At 43.9% G+C, this 19,147-nt stretch overlaps 1 protein-coding gene across 6 annotated transcripts in view; it reads left to right on the top strand.

Annotated features, from left to right (window-relative positions):
• Positions 1–548: 548 nt before the first annotated feature.
• MAP7D2 (MAP7 domain containing 2) overlaps positions 549–19,147 on the top strand; it is a 179,033-nt gene continuing 160,434 nt past the window's right edge. For 5 of the 6 annotated variants that reach the window (XM_068270001.1, XM_068270003.1, XM_068270002.1 and 2 more), the window contains exon 1: positions 549–888. In XM_068270001.1, coding sequence (XP_068126102.1) covers positions 834–888 — 55 coding nt within the window. In that variant the 5' untranslated portion in view covers positions 549–833. The remainder of the gene's footprint in view (positions 889–19,147) is intronic. The other variant, XM_068270004.1, reaches the window with a different exon arrangement.

The raw sequence follows: 19,147 nt of genomic DNA, 5'->3' as shown, positions 1-19,147 counted from the left end.
AGTCAATGAAACATATTTTGGTACTTATCCGTTAGCCGCGCGCATCCGGCAGGTGGCGCTAATTACTATTCCCCCTCCAGGCCGACATGGATAGTAGGGAAAGATGTAACTCTGGTAGTTTTGTCGCCACCTGCCGGATGCGCCTGGCTAACGGATAAGTACCCACATTTTTAGTAGAGAAATATATATATTTACATAGAAAGAAGGACAAAGTCCTGAAAGAGGTACAAATGAGGAGGAAAGAGGGACAGGGTTCCCAAAGAGGGACTGTCCCTCCAAAAGAGGGACAGTTGGGAGCTATGCTTAAAATTGAACAGGTGTTCCTAATAATCCTTTAGGGGAGTGTATGTCTAGCTGATATGTCAGATGTATTGTATAGCAATATAAACTTGTAAAAGCCACTACAAGAGTTACCTGACAAACCCACCTTTCATAAGAGGGACAGCTCTAATAATATCAGGAGGCACGACACACATATGCCACCCCTAACTGGGCTCCTCCTCTTTGCTCAGCTCCCTCCCTTGAACATGAAACGCACCTAATGAAAGGTAAAGCGGCTTAATGAGCGGCCAGCCTCCTCCCTGCCCTGCGCCTCCCTCCAGCTGCCGTTCCCTCCTCGGCTGCACAGCCGTCGCCGCTGTCCCTCATTGCAGCCGGGCAGACACATATGTCGTGTGTCTCTTCCCTGATCTCATCACTGCGGCTCCCCGGCTCCCTCCCCCTCATGTGTCAGCTGGGATAACCAGGGAACTGCAGCCAGCATTCCCGTGCAGCCAATCACAGCGCTTCTTCAGCACCGGGATACAGGCTGATTAATCACCGGTGGCTTGGCAATGGCGGAGGGCACAGGGAAGACGTCTCCTAAAAGCCCCAGCGGGGGCACAGCAGGTAAGAAGGGTGCTGGGGAGAGAGGATGGCTGCAGGAGATTCAGGCTGATCTCACCTTATTGGATTTGACAGGCTTTTGTGAGCATCCTGCAGAGCAGTAATGCTCAGTGATGAGATTCTACAATACTGATGAGATCCTGGGAGAGATTGCTATTATGTCTCTGTGTATCAGGATGTGCTCAGTAATGAGGCACAATGCAAATCTCTAGGTGCTCAGTGGGGTGAATCAGTGCTGCGTGGCATGTGCAGGTTGGCAGGTGCTGAGCACTGCCTGCTATTGCATTGTAATCTCAAGTGACCAAAGTGCAAAGGAGGTGGGAAATTTCCAGTTGTCATCAGCCTCACTAATCTAAGGACAAATTTATGTCGCTGGTGGTTTTTTTTAATGCCTTTTTTTCCTATCAAACAGGCTGCTTATCAGATGTGCTGAGTATATACATTAGGCCATTGATTGACATCAGAGGTGTGCTGAGTGTATACAGTAGATCATTGATTGACATCAGAGAGGTGTGTGGGTGTGTTCATCCTATAGTCTGTGTGAGTTAGAAGCTGAATTGGTATATGAGGTTACTGGAAACCATCATTGAAATTGCCAGACAATGGCAATAAATAAGCAGGATTTGCTGGATAGCCCAGGTACTCACAATTCCCCTTTAAATAATTTGCCAATTGCCATCCTTCATGCTTTTGTCACTCCAAATGATCATTTTGTGATTGTTGTGCTGGTTCCTCCCTTTCCATAGCACAGTACACATTGCCCCACGTGCATGTGTGTATACCAATCACTGGCACACTGTCACCAAAAATGACCCCAAATCATGGTTTCTGGTGACCAATGTAAATGAGCTAATGTAAATGATCAGGTTGGCTGTTAATTGGAAGCCAATTCTTCTACAGATTGATTGGAAATAATAGGTAAACAGATTGTTGAGAAATCAGAGGTACCGATAAATATTGATCAGTCCTGCATGTCACATGGTGTGCATGCATGAGCAAATGATGGGTTTACAAGAACCCTCAGGAACTTGCTTGGAACAAGGGAATGGTCAGAAGAGCCATTATATGTTTACATTGTTTTGCCATTTACTGTGTGCTGATGGAACTGACTGAGGCAGGGGTCACATTTGTTGGCTTTCGTGCATGTTTTCTGCACATAACTGATTTTCAACTGAAAACTCATGTTAAGCAATAGGTTAGATCACACTTGAATGCAGATAAAAATGGTACTTTTCTGTTAGCCGGGCGCAACCGCTGGGTGGCGCTAATTACTATTCCCCCTCCAAGCCGCCATGGATAGTAGGGAAAGATGTAACTCCATGGCGGCCTGGAGGGGGAATAGTAATAAACGCCACCTAGTGGTTAACGGAAAAGTACCAAAAAAAAAACCTTACATCTTGCACAATTTGTTAGTTTTCTCTGTAAATTACATTAGCTGCTGTAAGGCAGGGATCACACTTTTCTTTATTTTCTGAAAAGTGACCCCTGCCTGACTGAAAAGATGAAATTGGATTGACTTGTGTGTACCAGCCATAACTAGGGCTTGTTTCCACTACACGCAGAAAAACTGACTCCAATGAATGCCTATGGGAAAATCTGCATCAGAAAAATCGCGTTTAGTGGAAACAGGACCATAGACATTCATTGGAGTCAGTTTTTCTGCATCCATTCTGCGTCCAATCTGCGTGTAGTGGAAACAGGCCCTCATCCTCTGAGTCCTGAATCCAGTAGTAGGAGTACAGCCTTTTCCACCATCGCATGTCCATTCCTTTTAATTACAGAACTTGGGTACATTTCAAATGGTGTCTTCTCCCTGAGCCTGTCTCCACAGAAGTCCCTATAGGCATGTGCCTAAGGTGTCACAAGTACAGGTGGGCAGAAATTCCTCTATGCAGATTTTAGTGTGACAACAAATGTGTGGGTGCTAATCAGAATCGCAAACTTAACCTGCAACTAACACATTTAAACAGGCAGTTCCTTATTTTGAATTTCCCACGCACTTCAACTTTCATTCAACCAAAGATTGTCAGAAGAAGCCCAGGGTCCGACTTCCAGTCTGTTCTATATATCTGATGCGACTGCCCACAGGATAAATACAAACATAACATTTCAGGCCTATAACCCTTCCACAGATGCCCACATTCCATAAAATCCTTGGTGTTCGCTTCTGCACCACTGAAAGTGCCACTGTTCATCACTAGCAGGCCCATTAGTAGGCAACCAGTAGTGCGAACATGGACTAGAAATGATTTGTGTGTGTGTGTGTGTGTGTGTGTGTGTGTGTGGGGGGGGGGGGGGGGCAGGCAGAGTATTAGGTGGTATTCCTTGTAATTATTACTATTTTTATGTATACGTGCATGGCACAGATATCATTACATGCATTCACATTCTGTGTTATCTGTCCACTCAGCTGTAGATGTACAGCAAAACTATGTGCTTCTCAGAACTAAAGTCTGCAGTCATGTCTGCTGGACTGGATAGACCTGTCCTTGCTGCTTGTGTGCATATTTAATGTTTTATGGCAATCGCTGCAGCATGCTATCTTCCAACACCTGTAACTAGCTGTGTTATTTGCCTCAGAGCATTTCAATTATTTTTCTTAGTCAAGTTTGCAATTTATGTTACACAGACGTCGCCCATCTGTGTGCTTCTTGTGTGGTATTGCTCAAATGCCCTTGTGCTCTCCTCTACAGTAGCAGAGAATAGCCTATGGCCACTGTGTACTAAATGTAGCTGTGTAATCCTCCTGCTATATATGGAAAGCGGTATAGGTATTATGTAAGTACTGAGTCAGTCTATTCTGGCAGAAAATGATGATACTGTGTGGAATCCTAGCTTTATTGAACAGTTCTACAGACCAGCAGTGAGATAAGCTGACCACATGACTGAGATTGATTTTTTTTTTTTATTGTTCTGTCAGACTTCATTTTTATGGACGTTTTTCATACTATTGACATGCAGTGTTTTAACCCCTCATAGAAAATTCCATACATGCCAATGTTGCAGTACACGTGAGAGGCATTTTAGGGCGTCGCATTTGAGGACGTCAAAGTAAATGCACCTTAAAACTAGGAGAAATGCAGCAAAACTCCCATCTTTATATTTGTACACACAAACCTATAGCATTTTCAGGCATTTAGATGTTTGAAGGGGGAAAAAATGCCAACCACGCAATAAACATGTGAAAGAACGCGTACAGGTGTTATATGTGCTTTTCCAGGTATTATTGCCAAGTGTAAAGCAAGCAGTATTTAGATGGTGTAATATGACTACATAATACATAAACACTTCCAACCCACTATAACATTTATAGAAGGGCGGAAGAGTCTGTTTCCAAGGTAGCAGAGAGTTTAAGCTAGCTATAAAAATGTTATTTAAATTGCCTTTGTTCCAGCCTGCACAATGTCTGATGCAAATGATGCGATTTTCATGACACAAAATAAGTGCACTATGATATGGTGTGATAGATATTTGCACTATTTTCATATCTCTCACTGGTATTTGACCTTTGTTTTAAAGGTTCAGTTCAGGCATAGGTTTTTTAATGCATTCAGTGGAGTATTTTAAATTAACTATATATCAGAGTTTTGTAGAAAAAATAAAAAAAGGAAACTATCTACGGCCTGGTGCACACCAAGAGCGCTTCTGAGCGCTTTTAAAAACACGTGCGCTTTGTAAATCGCTTGGCTAATGTATTTGAATGGGATGGATCACACCATAGCAATGTGATTTTTCTCCCAAACGCAAATGCGGGTCCCTGCAGCATTTCTGTGCTTTTCTGAGGCGATTCAGCCTCAATGTTACGTATAGGAAAGTGTAAAATCGCTCTGAAAAGCGTTAAGCCCCATCTACACGGTACGATTCGATTATGATTCTATTTACGATTCGATTAAATCCGACATGTCTGATCGGGATTCGATTCAATTAGATTTGCCATTGTTTTGCGATGGCAAATCGAACTGAATCGAATCCCGATCGGACATGTCGGATTTAATCGGATCGTAAATAGAATCGTATCGTGTAGATTGGGCTTTAGAACAGAGCGATTTTCCAAGAAGGGAAGGAAGCAGGACAGCTTCCTTCCCTCCTTACAGCAGCCGAAGGACGCGCTGCTGTAATAGGAGATGCTGCAAAGAGGAGAGGGACTACGGGAGAATGTAAAAGAGGAAGCGGCCACCAGCTCATAAGGTAACAGAAGCGGCGGCCATGGAGGGAGGGGGGGCGAGAGGCCAGACCCGCCGCGGACCGGCTGAAAACTACCCACAGACCGGCAGTGGGCCGTGGCCCGGTGGTTGGGGACCCCTGCTGTAAAGTAATGTACACACCAGACACGCCAAGACTTGCCAGTTAGGTCTGCCTCTGCCGAGAATCTAGCATTGTCTATAGCAGTCCCAGACCCATCTCTCCTCTGCCTGGGGGGGGTCGATTGGCCGAGAGCATTGTTTTCTCACTCACCCTGGCTACTCAATTGCACGCCATGCCATCAGTCTTCCTCTCCTCTACATAGTAACATAGTAGTATATGTAGACCCTCAGACTCAATTGGTGGCATGAGTCGGTTTTTGTTTTTCCTTTTATGTCTGAGTTAGGTTCCCCCTCATTTCCTGCTGTTACAAGCTGCTCGTTTTCTTCTGGGTCCCTCTTGTTCCCTGTCCTTCTCTGGCTCATTAGTTTAATATTCTGGCCATGCTTGAGCAAATCCATTCTGGGCATGCGTGAATTTCTGACCCACAAATACTCAGCAAAAGGTGCTTGAAAGAAGTGCAGAAAATAATTCTTTCACTGGGCATGTTCAGTTCGAAACTAGTGCATGCCCAGAGTAAGAATCACCTGTTCACCAACTGATGATCATCTGGGAGTCTGGGGGGGATGGAGAGGTCTAGAAAAGGGCAATGCGAGGGGCCCCCGAAGACAACAAGCAGCAGGAGAATGGTGAGTAGTGGGTACTCTAGCCCACAATGTTTTCGAAGGGAACCTAAACTGAGAGGGATATGTATGTTTCCTTTTAAACAATACCAGTTGCCTGGCAGTCCTGCTGATCTCTTTGGCTGCAGCAGTGGCTGAATCGCACACCTGAAACAGGCATGCACCTAATCCAGTCTGACTTCAGTCAGAGCACCTGATCTGCATGCTTGTTCAGGGGCTGTGGCTAAAAGTATTAGAGACACGGAGTCAGCAGGATAGTCAGGCAACTGGTATTATTTTAAAAGGAAAAATCCATATCCTTCTCAGTTTAGGTTCCTTTTAAATGTAAAGCTTTAGCACTCTTCAGGTGTGCAATAAATGAGATAAAGTCTTATCTAGTATATAATGGTTCAAAGGGGTAGAACAGGTAAAATGATCAATATTAGGAAAAGATTGGTTTATCTGATGTACCACTGGTCAACTTCTAGTGTGTTCATCCCAAACCTCTGCATACTTTTATGGATCTGAGACTTGAAAGATAGAGAGGTCTGTGTGATCTGGGATGCCTGTGCTTCTCATGGCTTATACTGTTTATTTAACTTCCTGCTCAATCTCTCCCTGATTCTCAATATTTGCCTTGGCCAATGAATATCTCAGCAAACCTAATCGGCCTGTTTCTGCTTCTGGAAGCTGACCGGTTTCTCTCTATCCCAGTATCTTATTCCATTTCATTCTCGTGTAAAGGAATTAACTACAGGCAAACTCTGTCCCTACCAAAGGAATCCTGTTTATAATTCTTTGTTTTCCAGAAAATCAGTTTAGCTTAATTGCGCTGCTCATTTGTTGTCCAGCAAGCAGGTGAACCGGAAGATGTAATAGTGGTGACTTCATCAAGCTATGGATGGCATACATCTAGGAACATCAGACTTGGAGACTGTCTTGGGAATACTGATTGACAACAAGTTAACCAACCTTGTTCAATGCCAAGCAGCAGCAGCTAAAGCATACAAAATACTGGTATGCAAAAAGGAGAAATTAAATCACGAGATGCTAGTATACTACTCGCTCTGTATAAATTACCCATGAGACCACATCTGGAGCATGGGATACAGTTTTCGTCACCACACTATAGGAAGGACATTGACGTTCTAGAACAGCAACAAAAACGGGCAGCTAAATGAATTAGAGGGATTGAAGGTCTCACCAAGAAAGGTTGGACTAACTGGGTTTATTTAGCTTGGGTAATGCTGGGCATACACGGCTCGATTTTTGCCGCTCGATTCTCCCGCTCGATCGTTTCGCCGTTCGATTCCGCAGTCAATTCTCTTATCTTTCGATCGATTTTCTTATCCTTTTCCATTCACTTCAATCCAGAATCGAACGGCGAAATGATCGGGTGGGAGATTGGACATGTTGGAAATTATCTATCGAGCCATCTTAATGGCTCAGAATCGAGCCGTGTATTTCCAGCATAAATAAGAGACGGCTAAGAGGTGACTTGATATGTATAAATACATAAGTGGGCAATACAAAAGCTTGTCAGATGCGTTTTGTACAAGCCCAGGATAAAAATCCTAATTGAATCTAACTGGAACCCCTGTAATTACCAGGCCAAAAGGCCGCACTGAGCTGAGATCTGTTGTGTCCCTCTGGTAGAGGCAGCCGACACCTACATATCCCATAGCAAGCCAAAAGCAAAAGTTCAGTTATCTAGAACCAGACTTCCCAGTGGATTTTCTTCCTCTGGTTACTGGATCTGTGCTTCCTGTATCTCAAAGGAGGCCTGAAGTGAAAGGAATATGGGGACTGCCATCTTTGATTCAACTTAGAAAGTTGCTAGATTTCTGGCTGTCATACCGGTCACCATCATCCAAGTAGCTCCCAGGCAGCCATTTCTACATCAGAAGCCGGCTATTAATAATACACAGAACACCCCCCCCCCCCCCCCCCCCACCCAAAAAAAAATCTAAACAGTTGCTGCAACACAAATACAGTAGAATCTCTTATAGTGAACTCTGATATAGAAAACCTCTGGCTATAGTAAAGTCAGTCCCCAGGTCCTGGTCATACACCTGTATGAATATACAATGTATGATGAATCCTTGTATTTATTTTTTTTATTGCATTTATAAAGCGCCAACAGATCACACAGCGCTGATTTGTATAGTAAACTTCTGATATAGTAAACTACTTGCCCAGGTCCCTTGAAGTTTACTATAAAGAGATTTTACTGTACACTTTACAGGACTTTGTTGTGAAAATGTTATTGGGGAAAGTCCAGTGACATCACTTAAAAGGGTACTGAGCAGCATTGTAAAAAAAAAATTGCTAAACTGTGCATGCTGTGGGGGATAAAAAAAATTTAAGCATTTACTTACCCAGGGGTCTACTCTGCAAGTCTGTGGAGTCAAAGTCAAGGAGTCGGAGCAATTTTGGGGTACTTGGAATTGAAGTCGGTGGTTTCATAAACTGAGGAGTCGCAGTCAGGGTTGGAGTTGGATGATTTTTGTACCTACTCTATAGCCCTGCAAGGACTGTGGAGTTGGAACAGTTTTGCGTACCTGGAGTCTGAAGTAAGAGTCGTGGTTTCAGAAACTTAGGAGTCAGAGTATTTTTTTATTTTTTTTTTGTAGACTCCACAGCCCTGCTCCTTAGCCCGCCGTTCCCATATAGAAACTTCCATTTTTTTTTTCCTCTCCCCTGCCACACAGCTTCAGTTCCCTCATATGCCGCTGGGTATGTGCAAGGCATGCTTGGAACTACATGTCACAGCATACTTTGCACGTCCCTGGCCTGCATTGTGAGAACCTGTTGCTGTGCAGAAAGGTATGGGCACAGGGGGCTTTGGAGCAGCCACTAGGTAAGTAAATGATTGTTTTATCCCCACAGCATGCACAGTTTATGCACCTCCCTTAGGGGGGGGCTTTGTTTGGCAGGTTTTTTTTGTTTTTTTTTAAATAATGCTGCTCAGATCATTTCAAGCAGTAGCTGTCCAGAGATGTTGTTTGACTGTTGGGAGCTGCAACAATATTAAGGTATCACTGAGATTTGTGCTGGCAACTGAGTCAGCTCATGACTGGGCAGTGACAGCCACAGCCTTGTTTACTAACTCCTTTATTTACATGTACAGAACAATGTGGCTGGGCTGCTTTTTTTTAATTAACTGTAGTTGTGTTTTTAAAGGAAACCTTAAATAACTAAAAAAAAAAAAAAAAAAAAAGTATCACTTACCTAGGCCTCCTAGCCCCCTGCAGGCGTCTTGTGCCTGCACCATTACTCAACAATCCTCCGGTTTCCTACAGTGGCTCAGTTTTGTTTTCCCCTGACTGAGCTAGTTGATGGCCACACAGGGAGCCGGGAGCATCCTGTGCAGGCGCTTTAGAGATTTTCTTGTACTGTGCCTGCACAGAATGTCCCGGCGATGAGAGAGCGAATGAGGATCTGCACAGCCAGCATCACGCAAGTGCAGTGGCCATCAGCTTGCAAGTTGATCTCAAAGATCTCACCAGCACACCACAGTTCAAAGCACACCCTTTATTGTGCCAGTATCCACAAAAGTTCCAACAATTGTTTCGGGAGCCACGCAGGGTCCCCCTTTCTCAAGGCATATGGTAACCATATGCCTTGAGAAAGGGGGACCCTGCGTGGCTCCCGAAACAATTGTTGGAACTTTTGTGGATACTGGCACAATAAAGGGTGTGCTTTGAACTGTGGTGTGCTGGTGAGATCTTTGAGATTGACTTACGAGTTTGGTATTGCCTATACCGCCTCACCAAGCACCCAAAGGAACGGATGGTGTGCCTGCTTCGCTGGGAGATTATCAGCTTGCAAGTTGGGGAAAGTCATATTCTGTTATACTGTTAGTTAAGTTAGGAAACCTAAAATAACAAAACAAACAAAAAAACAAAAATAAGCCCCCTGCAGCCGTCCTGTGTCTACACCGCTACTTAATCCTCCAGTCCCCCGCTGCGGCTAAATTTCTATTTCCAGACCTAGACTATATAGACTGGAACTTCTGACGTGTCTAGCTGGATGCTAGTTCCAACTCACTTAAAACAGGCATGCTCAGCTGAGCCAAGGGTGCCTCTCCATTACTGTGCAAGAGAGAGGTGTGTAAACAAGTAACAGTGACTGCATTGATCAGTGTTGAACATAACAATTGGCATAGAAAATGTAGTTGTGTGTTTTTTTTTTTTTGTTTGTTTTTTTTGTTTTTTTTTCCGTTTTTTAGTGAATGGGATAAGGCTAGGGCAGGAATTGGTTAGATTGGTTGACTTTCATCTGACATCTGATTGTAGCTTGAGTTGTGAAGCCATGTGAGATGAGCACTACAGACAAGTAGAGATGATTGATGAGATGCTAATTTTTGGGCTCGAATGCTATGCCCAAATGTGTTCTAAATTGCAAGTAGCTTAAAGTGAACCCAAGCTGAGAGGGATATGGAGGCTGCCATATTTGTTTTCTTTTTAAACGATACCAGTTGCCTGGTCTATTTGGCTGTGGTAGTGTCTCAATAACACCAGAAACAAGCATGCAGCTAAGCAGCTAATCTTGTCAAATCTGTCAATAATGTCAAACACCTGATCTGCTGCATACTTGTTCAGGGTCTATGGCTGAAAGTATTAGAGGCAGAGGAACAGCACGGCAGCCAGGCAACTGGTATTGCTTAAAAGGAAATAAATATGGCAGCCTCAATGTCCCTCTCACCTCGGGTTCATTAGCTTACACATACATGAAACACCCAAACACATCAGGACTCGATCCCTTGAGCAACAGTTTGGGAGCCGGGTTCAGTACAGACACATTGCTCTGTGTCTATGGGGAAGGGAGGAAGCACAGCAGAGCAGTTTCCAGCAAGAGGAGTAATAAGGGAAACCGCCTGTTCCTGGATTCAGTGTCGTTTTTTAAAATACGGTATTGTGGATCTTTTGAGCCTGGGGGACACCTGTACACACGTTTTTTATTCTCAGCTGATGAAGCTACGAATGGCCCCCGCAGACTGGCTGAGCTTAGAGTGTGTATGCACCTACAGTTGGGTCAATCAAATAGTTACTGCTGATTTGGACTTGCCCAGTTCCGCCCTGCATCCAACTTTAAACAAAGTTAGCATCAACTCTGAAAATAAGCCTCTGAGCATTTCTGCAGACTGAAGTATCTGCCAGTTTCAATAGCAAATACTGTAGATAATTGAACCTTTTAATGCTGGGAACACACGATACGTTTTTCCCATTCTATTCTCCGCTTGATAGTTTTTTCGCTCGACTCTCCACTTGATTCTTTTATCTTCCGATCATTTTTCTTATCTTTTTCCACTCCTGTCTATGAGGAATCGAGCGGTAAAACGATTGAGGAATATTGGACATGATGGAATTTCTCAATTGAACGCATTTATCTACTGAAAAAATGCAACCTGTGTTCCCAGCATAAGTATTTCAGGCCTGTCCCCCTTAAATTTGGTTGTTTACAGTTTTTTCATGTGTAAGATAGATCACATGGGACCAGCGCCACCAGGCAAATGGATGTATTGCATGCACATTGTAGTGACAGGCCAAGGTCAGTGCTTTGTGCAACTACTGTCAATAGATTGCAGGAGGGGAGGGTTATGAGTCTAGATGTTGATTCAGCTGATAGGGTTTCACTGTCGGTCTTGCCACAACATTTCTGGTCTTGGAAGGATTCCAGAAGATTTGTTCTCCCCTACTAATGGAGACAAACATAAGAAAGTACTCCTGTTCAGTCATCTTCATTTATCATTAATGCATATTATCCTTACTAACTTGTATGACTGTCTCCGATGCTGGCTGCTCGAATTTTGTGCTGTATTCCATCTATACTGGTAGACAACAAAACCTTCTTCTCTCCTTGACAGGCATCTTCTTACCCTGACGCCTGACACGGACGTGCTACTGTCTTTTAACATGACCCACCTACTCGTAATAGTCGTAATATACACTTAAACCATAACCGATCACTGGTGCTTGGCTACAAATGCCCAGATTAACTGCCTCGTGAATATGAACTTTTGTGTGTGTGTGTGTGAGACACACACACACACACACACACACACACACACACACACACACACACACACACACACACACACACACACACACACACACACACACACACACACACACACACACACACACACACACACACACACACACACACACACACACACACACACACACTTGATTCCTCATGAACCAGAGCTCAGCAACTCCATTAAAACTGACCAGTGTGGAACAGGCTTGAGTCAAGAGTCCTTTTTACCAGCCAATTAATACAGTGTTGACTTCTATAAATTTTAAGCTGGAATCCCATTCAAGTTCAGAGGGTGCTTTTTCCCCTTGTAGTCTCAAGGGCATGATAATCCTAACCCAACTGCCCCAGTCGAGAGTCTTGTTATCTTTTTTCTGAACTCTTGCACTTCTGATCACATGACCAAGATTAAACAGGAGTTTTAGTTGCACAAATGTCTTCACTCATAAAAGACAACATTTAGGCCCTCCATCTAAGCTGTTGAGTGTTTTATTTAAATTCTAATGCAATGGAAAGGCCATCTGTTGGGATCAATTGAGCTGTGCTCAACACCTCTATGTACCACTAGTTGTAGGCAGTGTCTTAATGCCATGACTGATATAAGTTTTAATTGTGGAATTTGAAAGGTTATAATGGAAAACATGTGGCAGGCATGGTCTTCATGCTCCTAGAGATCTGTAGGGCCACATGTGTGATATCAGCCGTGTTTGTAGTACTGTAGTATTGCCCAGCAGTATATTACTGGTATGGGGTTCCCTGCTGCTGCTTAATCCAGGGGAGTTGTGGGAGATGGGCATTGTCTAGGTAACTGCATGAAGGGATCCCAGCAGAACACCTTCCCATCCACACTCTGTAGTGCTTCCGTTCCCAACATAAATGTAATCCCGTGAGAAAAGGTGTAGATACCGCTCTACCTCACGCAGTTTCAGGACAGTGCTCGACCAGGACAGCAAACCCACTTCACGTCAGAAAGAAGAGCAGAAGGTCTGAACTTGTGCAATAAAACTTTTTATTGCTGAACTTATCCAGAAGTCCACAAAATCACAGCTGACATTTTTCGGGCATCTTGACCTTAATCATATCTAAATGTATTCTCAATGTATCTCCTCTCCTCATAATAAGGCTTCTGGCTGGCTTGTCGCTGCTTTGGATTTGTAAAGTGTGTTTCCACAATAGTGAGCAAATCTCCTAATGACAGTAATAGTAATTTGCTAAAATGGGTTTGTAAACTGCTTGGAGTAATTGTGCTTATTAATACAGTGTGTTATGTCATGCATGTAATCCTAACAAGTCATTAAATCAACACATATTTGTGACGTGTGTGTTTAAAATTATGGAGCTGGTCACTGGATCATTTAAACCAGCTTTCCCGTAAACCTTGGGCGTATGCGGTGTTTGTTACACATAAAGGGTGAATAATGTATGTTGCATAAATCCTGTGTTTATAGTGGTAGTTTATAGTAGTTTTATGCCTTACATAAGCTGAATACTTTTTTCGTGGTAGTTTTTACATCAGAAACTAAGCGTGATTTTTACATCAGAAACTATGCGTGATGTGTCATTTGAATACTTGGTGACTGAATTTAGAGATTATGTAAAGTACAAAATTGAAAATACTGCCATTATATGATTGTCGGAGGCTGCCAAAGCCTTGTAAGCTGTCTGCAGGTGACTAGTGTGACTGGAGGTTTGGCTTGTATATAGAGGATTTTCTGAGTGCATTGGTAGGTTTGGGTTTATGCAAAATGGGTCCCTGAAAAAATAAATAACTGTGTGTGTGTGTGTGTGTGTGTGTGTGTAGGAGGTGTTTACTTATTAATGCACTTAAAACCTATATCGAATATTAAAACATACCCTATTGAATTCTATTTTAAACTCCACTTTAAATGTTGTTTATCACATCCTCCCTTAAGGGGCCCATACACTCAGCCGATTTTCTGGCCGACCGATCGATCCCGATCGATCGATTGATCGTTTGCAAATCGGTTGGCCAATCGACCGATCGATGGCCGATTTCGATGGATTTCCATCGAACTGGCAGGGTGGAAAATTTAGGTCGATCTGATGAGATTGCTTATCAGTTTGTATTGGCCTTAATGGAAATCTGATGGCAAAAAAATGCCATCAGATCGAATTTCAATAGATTTCAAACTGAAATCTATTGGAATTCTATCCTGGTAAAAAATGTTCTAAAAACGCATCAGATAGATCATCAGATGCATTTCTTATCTGCTGCCAATCTGACGAGTGTATGGGCACCTTTACACGCCATGAATGACGATGAACAAAGAGAAAAATGTATACTTGATAGTAAGCAGGTCAAGCAAAGCAATTCTCTGCACCCCATACAATGTGCCCTGATAACACCATACTCCTCTGCAACCGTCTCTATTGTGTTTTAGGGTGTTATCGGGGGATGAAGGAGGACCTTAGACACTTAAAGTATCACTACCATGAAATTGTAAAATGCATGCAAATATGATGTACGTTTGTCCCAAAAAGAAGTTAGTGGACCAGGCACTACTTCCCCCTCCTGGATGTCACCAGTGGAGGATGGGCCACTGTGACGATGATTATGATGGAGTGGCCAGCTTACAGAAGCCAGTGGGAATCTAGACCACAGGTGTCTAAATCCAGTTCTCGAGTGCCACATCCATGCCAGTGTTTAGGATAAGCTGATAGCTGGAGACATGTGTTCTACTTGATGAGCCACACCTTTCCTGATTCAGTACCATCAATTTAATTTAGAGGGACACTCGATTCGAATTTGATTCGAAATGTTTGGGGAGTATTGGTGTATACATCTGAATCCTTATCTGTCTGTTTACTGTTGTCTAATCCCCTTCACACTTTACTGATGGCAGTCTGCTGAAATTCTGAGTGCAGTCTCAGCCATGAGGGGAGGGAGGATTCCCTTCACAGTGCATCATTAACTCTATGGACTTCACGAATTTCTGCACGTGATAAACGGTTTTTCGTGCGAAACCCTTTTTTTACGTGACAACACGCGAAAAGCCATGCTAACAGCACCGTTTTGTGAATCAAGCCCTATGTGTGCAGAGAGCTCAGTCAGAGACAGGCAGGGCTTTCTCTCACAGAGAGCAGAGGAAGTGTGTGTGTGTGTGTGTGTGTGTGTGTGTGTGTGTGTGTGTGTAACCTGATATATGAAAACAAAAGCCTTTCAGGTAATCTGCTTCAGTATTACACTGTTCTTACCCTGCAGAGATTCATGCCTCTGCAAATAAGACATTCCAAACGTAGATAAAATCTACACACAATTAATTAAAGCTTTTGCCTCTGATATTTAACATGAAAAGTAGGAAAATGTTTACACAGCTACTTAGACATTATTTTTACATTATGATTTTAGAACACATGGTTTGACAGAGTTCCTTTAAGCTGTTCCAAAAATGTCAGGACCTTGGCCCTTGAGGACTGGAGTTAGACATCCCTCCCTGATCTAGACAGAAGTCATTGTGATGCCATTGCTGAAATTCTTGGTGATCTCTGTTGAGTACAATCTGGTTGTAGGGAAAGTACCAACTGCCTTTAAAGGGGTTCTTTCGCGAAAAAAGTAGGCAGTTAAAAAATGTGACAGATGACAGGTTTTGGGCCAGTCCATCTTTTTAAGGGGGATTCTCAGGGCTTTCTTTGTTTTCAACAGCATTTCCTGAACAACAGTTGCAAAATCTAACTGACATAATAGTGTGCAAGTGATTAGGGAGGCCGACTGGTATCTTGCTATTTTGGCAGTTAAACTGTTGTTCAGGAAATGCTGTTGAAAACCAAGAAAGCCCTGAGAATCCCCCTTAAAAAGATGGACTGGCCCCAAACCTGTCATCTGTCACATTTTTTAACTGCCTACTTTTTTCGCGAAAGAACCCCTTTAAAGCGGATCTGATATAAAAAACTAACTGTAACAAGTAACTTGTCTATATATCTTATCTAAAAATTTAGTTAGTTTACACAGCAAATCTAGCTGAAAACACCTTTAAAAGAATATGATTATTTCTTCCTGTGATACAATGACAGCAGCCATGTTGTTTGTAAACCTTACACAGAGGCAGGTTTATCTGCATCTTGAGCAAAAAAATAACGAATCCACCCCCCCCCCTTCCTCCTCCCCTCTGCCTCTGAAATCTCTGGCTAGTTCTACCTCCCCCTCCTCCTGCCCAGACTTGGCTCCCATGAGCCCTTGGCTCTCTGAAAACCTGTGGCTGTGGCTTGTTTAGTTTTATAGGGAATTGGAGTATTAAAACAAAAACAAGTATTTGGCTTGAGGAATGCCCAATAAATAATAGGAAAGGAACACAATTCTGCAATGAGTAAAAGTTCATCTTGAATCCACTTTAAGTTGGAGGAAAGATTGGTGGTGGTGGTGGTGGTGGTGGGGAGGAGGGTTGTGTTAAACCAGGAGATAAGCTTTAGGCCTCTTGGACTCAAGTGATTTAAAGGGCACCCTAATTGACAATACATCTACAAACACGGTGTGTATGATTGGGGTACTGATACTTAGCTGTCCATTGGTTTTGGTGGGGTACCCTCCATTGCCCCACTCCGACCTCCATTCATCGCTCTGACTGGGGCTGCACTTCTCAAGTATTCATGCCCAGAATGCTCTAGGCCCCAAATGCTGTGCACAGCAGCTGGACGGTGTGAAGGATTCACCTGCGCTAGATGCGCCATCACATTTTGGTGGCAACTCCCGGCCTTATGCTATGCTGGTGGTGACCCCCTTAACTGGATGAATAACACTGCGAGTAGCAGTGGAAAACTCCTACATTGGAACCTGGCGCTACAGCAGTATGATTTCGCGATCCAGCTGGTAGTCTCCACCAAAACACGATGGTGCATCTTGCACAGGCAAATCCATCACAGACAGGAGCAAGAAATCACAGTGAGCGCTGTGATGATTTTCTCAGCTGCCTGTGCAGGCAGGCAGCTTTTTGACCATTGTTTTGATTTGCATGCTGCAGGACTCTGGAAAGAACAGCTTCTGTCAGTTTTGCAGCTTGTGCTTGCAGAGGAATTTGCATACGTTGTCATGCAAATTGCCTGGCCACATTCATTGGAGGCGTGTACTATAAGTACTATGTCTTTCCCACAATGCTTCGCTGTTCATAAGGATTTTGTCCTGTGTAACACTCCTGCCGGGAGTGTCAGCCATGCTCTTTGTTTGAAGTTCAGCTTAGAGTAATTCCTGAATCTGCGCTAGGCAGATTTCCCTAGTGCAGTTAGGATTGTTTTATCTGTATTGCCTGTTCTGTCTTGTCTTGCCTGTTGCCATTGTCCAGTCCCAATGGTGGTCGACAGGAAATGGTTCTGATCTCTGTTCTTGGAGTATAGCTGGTGCAGCGGTTGCTACCAGCTATCTCTTCTGTTCTGTCTCCTGGGATCGCGCTAGCTACTTTTCGCTAGCGCTGGGGATCCTTCTGTTCTGTCTCCTGGGATCGCGCTAGCTACTTTTCGCTAGCGCTGGGGATCCTTCTGTTCTGTCTTCTGGGATCGCGCTGGCCACTTTTCGCTGGCGCTGTGGATCCTATCTCTTGCTTGTCCCCGTTTTTCGTGTGTCTGTCTTATCTGCTACGACCGCTTGCTGGAGGCTCGGTGAGGTAACCGTTAAGCAAGCGTTCGCGTCCTCTGTTTCATGTTTGTCTGTCGATGGTTAGTTAGGCGTGCTTGTCTCTATTGTGCTTATCACGTGGAGACCGCGCATAACCGCGTGCACTGTTGCGAATGAGTGCGGTGTTCGCGGTTAGCTAGCGTTTGTTGTTTTACGCATCTTCTCATTGTATTGTTTACTGTGCCTTTGCTACCCTCGTATTCTGTCCTGATCTGCCTTGTGTCACGTCTGGCGATCGCACCTCTCGCGATCGTGTTCCTATTTCATATCTGCTGTTGTGTGTGCGCGGTTGCGGGGTGGCGACTGGATTGGCGCACACACATACAACCTGTCCCTTTGCTCGTTCTCATTCGCAATCGCTTCTCTTGCGATTGCGTTCTGCGCTTCGTACAATTCCTGTCTGGCATTTGTGGAGGTACAGAGGATTGGTTCCTCTGCACTCCCCAGCGCCTTCTGCCGACAGGAATTTCCCTCTACAGGTGCGTAGCACCTTTTGCTGGGTGCCTGCAAATATACGCTTGTGGAGGATTTCCGCCGTGTCAGCGCACGCGTTGTGCGCTGATCACGGAGAAAGTTCCACAATCGTTACAAGCGCAGAGTGAACAGAGCATGCACCATATATCATCGAACGGAGGCAACAGCAGCGCAATGGAGAAAACCCCAACCAAACTGATGGACAGGACATTATAGGCACCCTGTGCTACATTCCGTTTGTCTGCTTGCTTTTTACAGATGTTACTCAAACTAACAAAGTCAAAATATCAGCTTCGGACCCAGGCAACTGGTGGCAGATGCACACTGCAGAGCACTTTTCGATCCATTTTTGCTTATAAAAGCACGCTCCTATTGACTTGCATTTAAATCACGGTAAAATCGAGGCAAAATTGCCACGATCGTGATTTTTGAAAAAAGGTTATACTGCAATTTTAATGCAAGTCAATGGGAGTGTGTTTGTAAAAACAGAAATGACTCGAAAGGTGCTCTGCAGTGTCTCGCCTGATGATGCAGCAGGCAACATTTAGCAACGTCCAACACCTAATCGATCCCTAAAGCTAAGTACACACTTGAGATAAAAGTCTCTTTGGTAAAATGAAAGATCACAGACCAGTGTTACCCCCTTCCATGTAGTATGAGAGCCATACTCTACACAGTCTATTCTATTGAACTAAACTCCCCATCAGATAAAAATCTTTGCAAGATGCTATACACACATTCATAATCTATGACATCTGCAGATCTCTTACCCACCTTGTTTAACGGACATTCATTTGCAGATCCGATCCACCAGGATGGATCTTCAGATCTGCAAATGATTGTCCAATCTGCAGAGGAATGTCTGTTTAAACAAGGTGTGTAACATTGGTCTGTGATCTTCTCCAAAGACTTTTATCTCAAGTGTGTACTTAGCTGAAGTACATTGTCTTACCCCACCACTGGAAGCCACTTCTTCCTGCTTCTTGCATTGTCCCTGCTCCATAGCAACTGACAGTCTCTTGGCTAGTGATGTGTCTGTACAGACCCCTGCCCCTACTTCAGGTGTCCTTCAAAACCGGGTGGCATGAAAAAGTAGCCGGGTGGTGCTTCTGTGAGCAACTTTGCTTACAGCATAGGAGGAGGTGAGCCGATGACAGCCGGGTGCTCACCAAAACTTGCCGGGTGTAGCACCCGGCTAAAAGAGCCTAGGGAGAACACT

This window comes from Hyperolius riggenbachi, chromosome 2, assembly GCF_040937935.1.
Source record: "Hyperolius riggenbachi isolate aHypRig1 chromosome 2, aHypRig1.pri, whole genome shotgun sequence".
Lineage (NCBI taxonomy): Eukaryota > Metazoa > Chordata > Amphibia > Anura > Hyperoliidae > Hyperolius > Hyperolius riggenbachi.
Note: the sequence above shows the minus strand (reverse complement) of the source record. Positions and strands in the feature narration are given on the sequence as shown.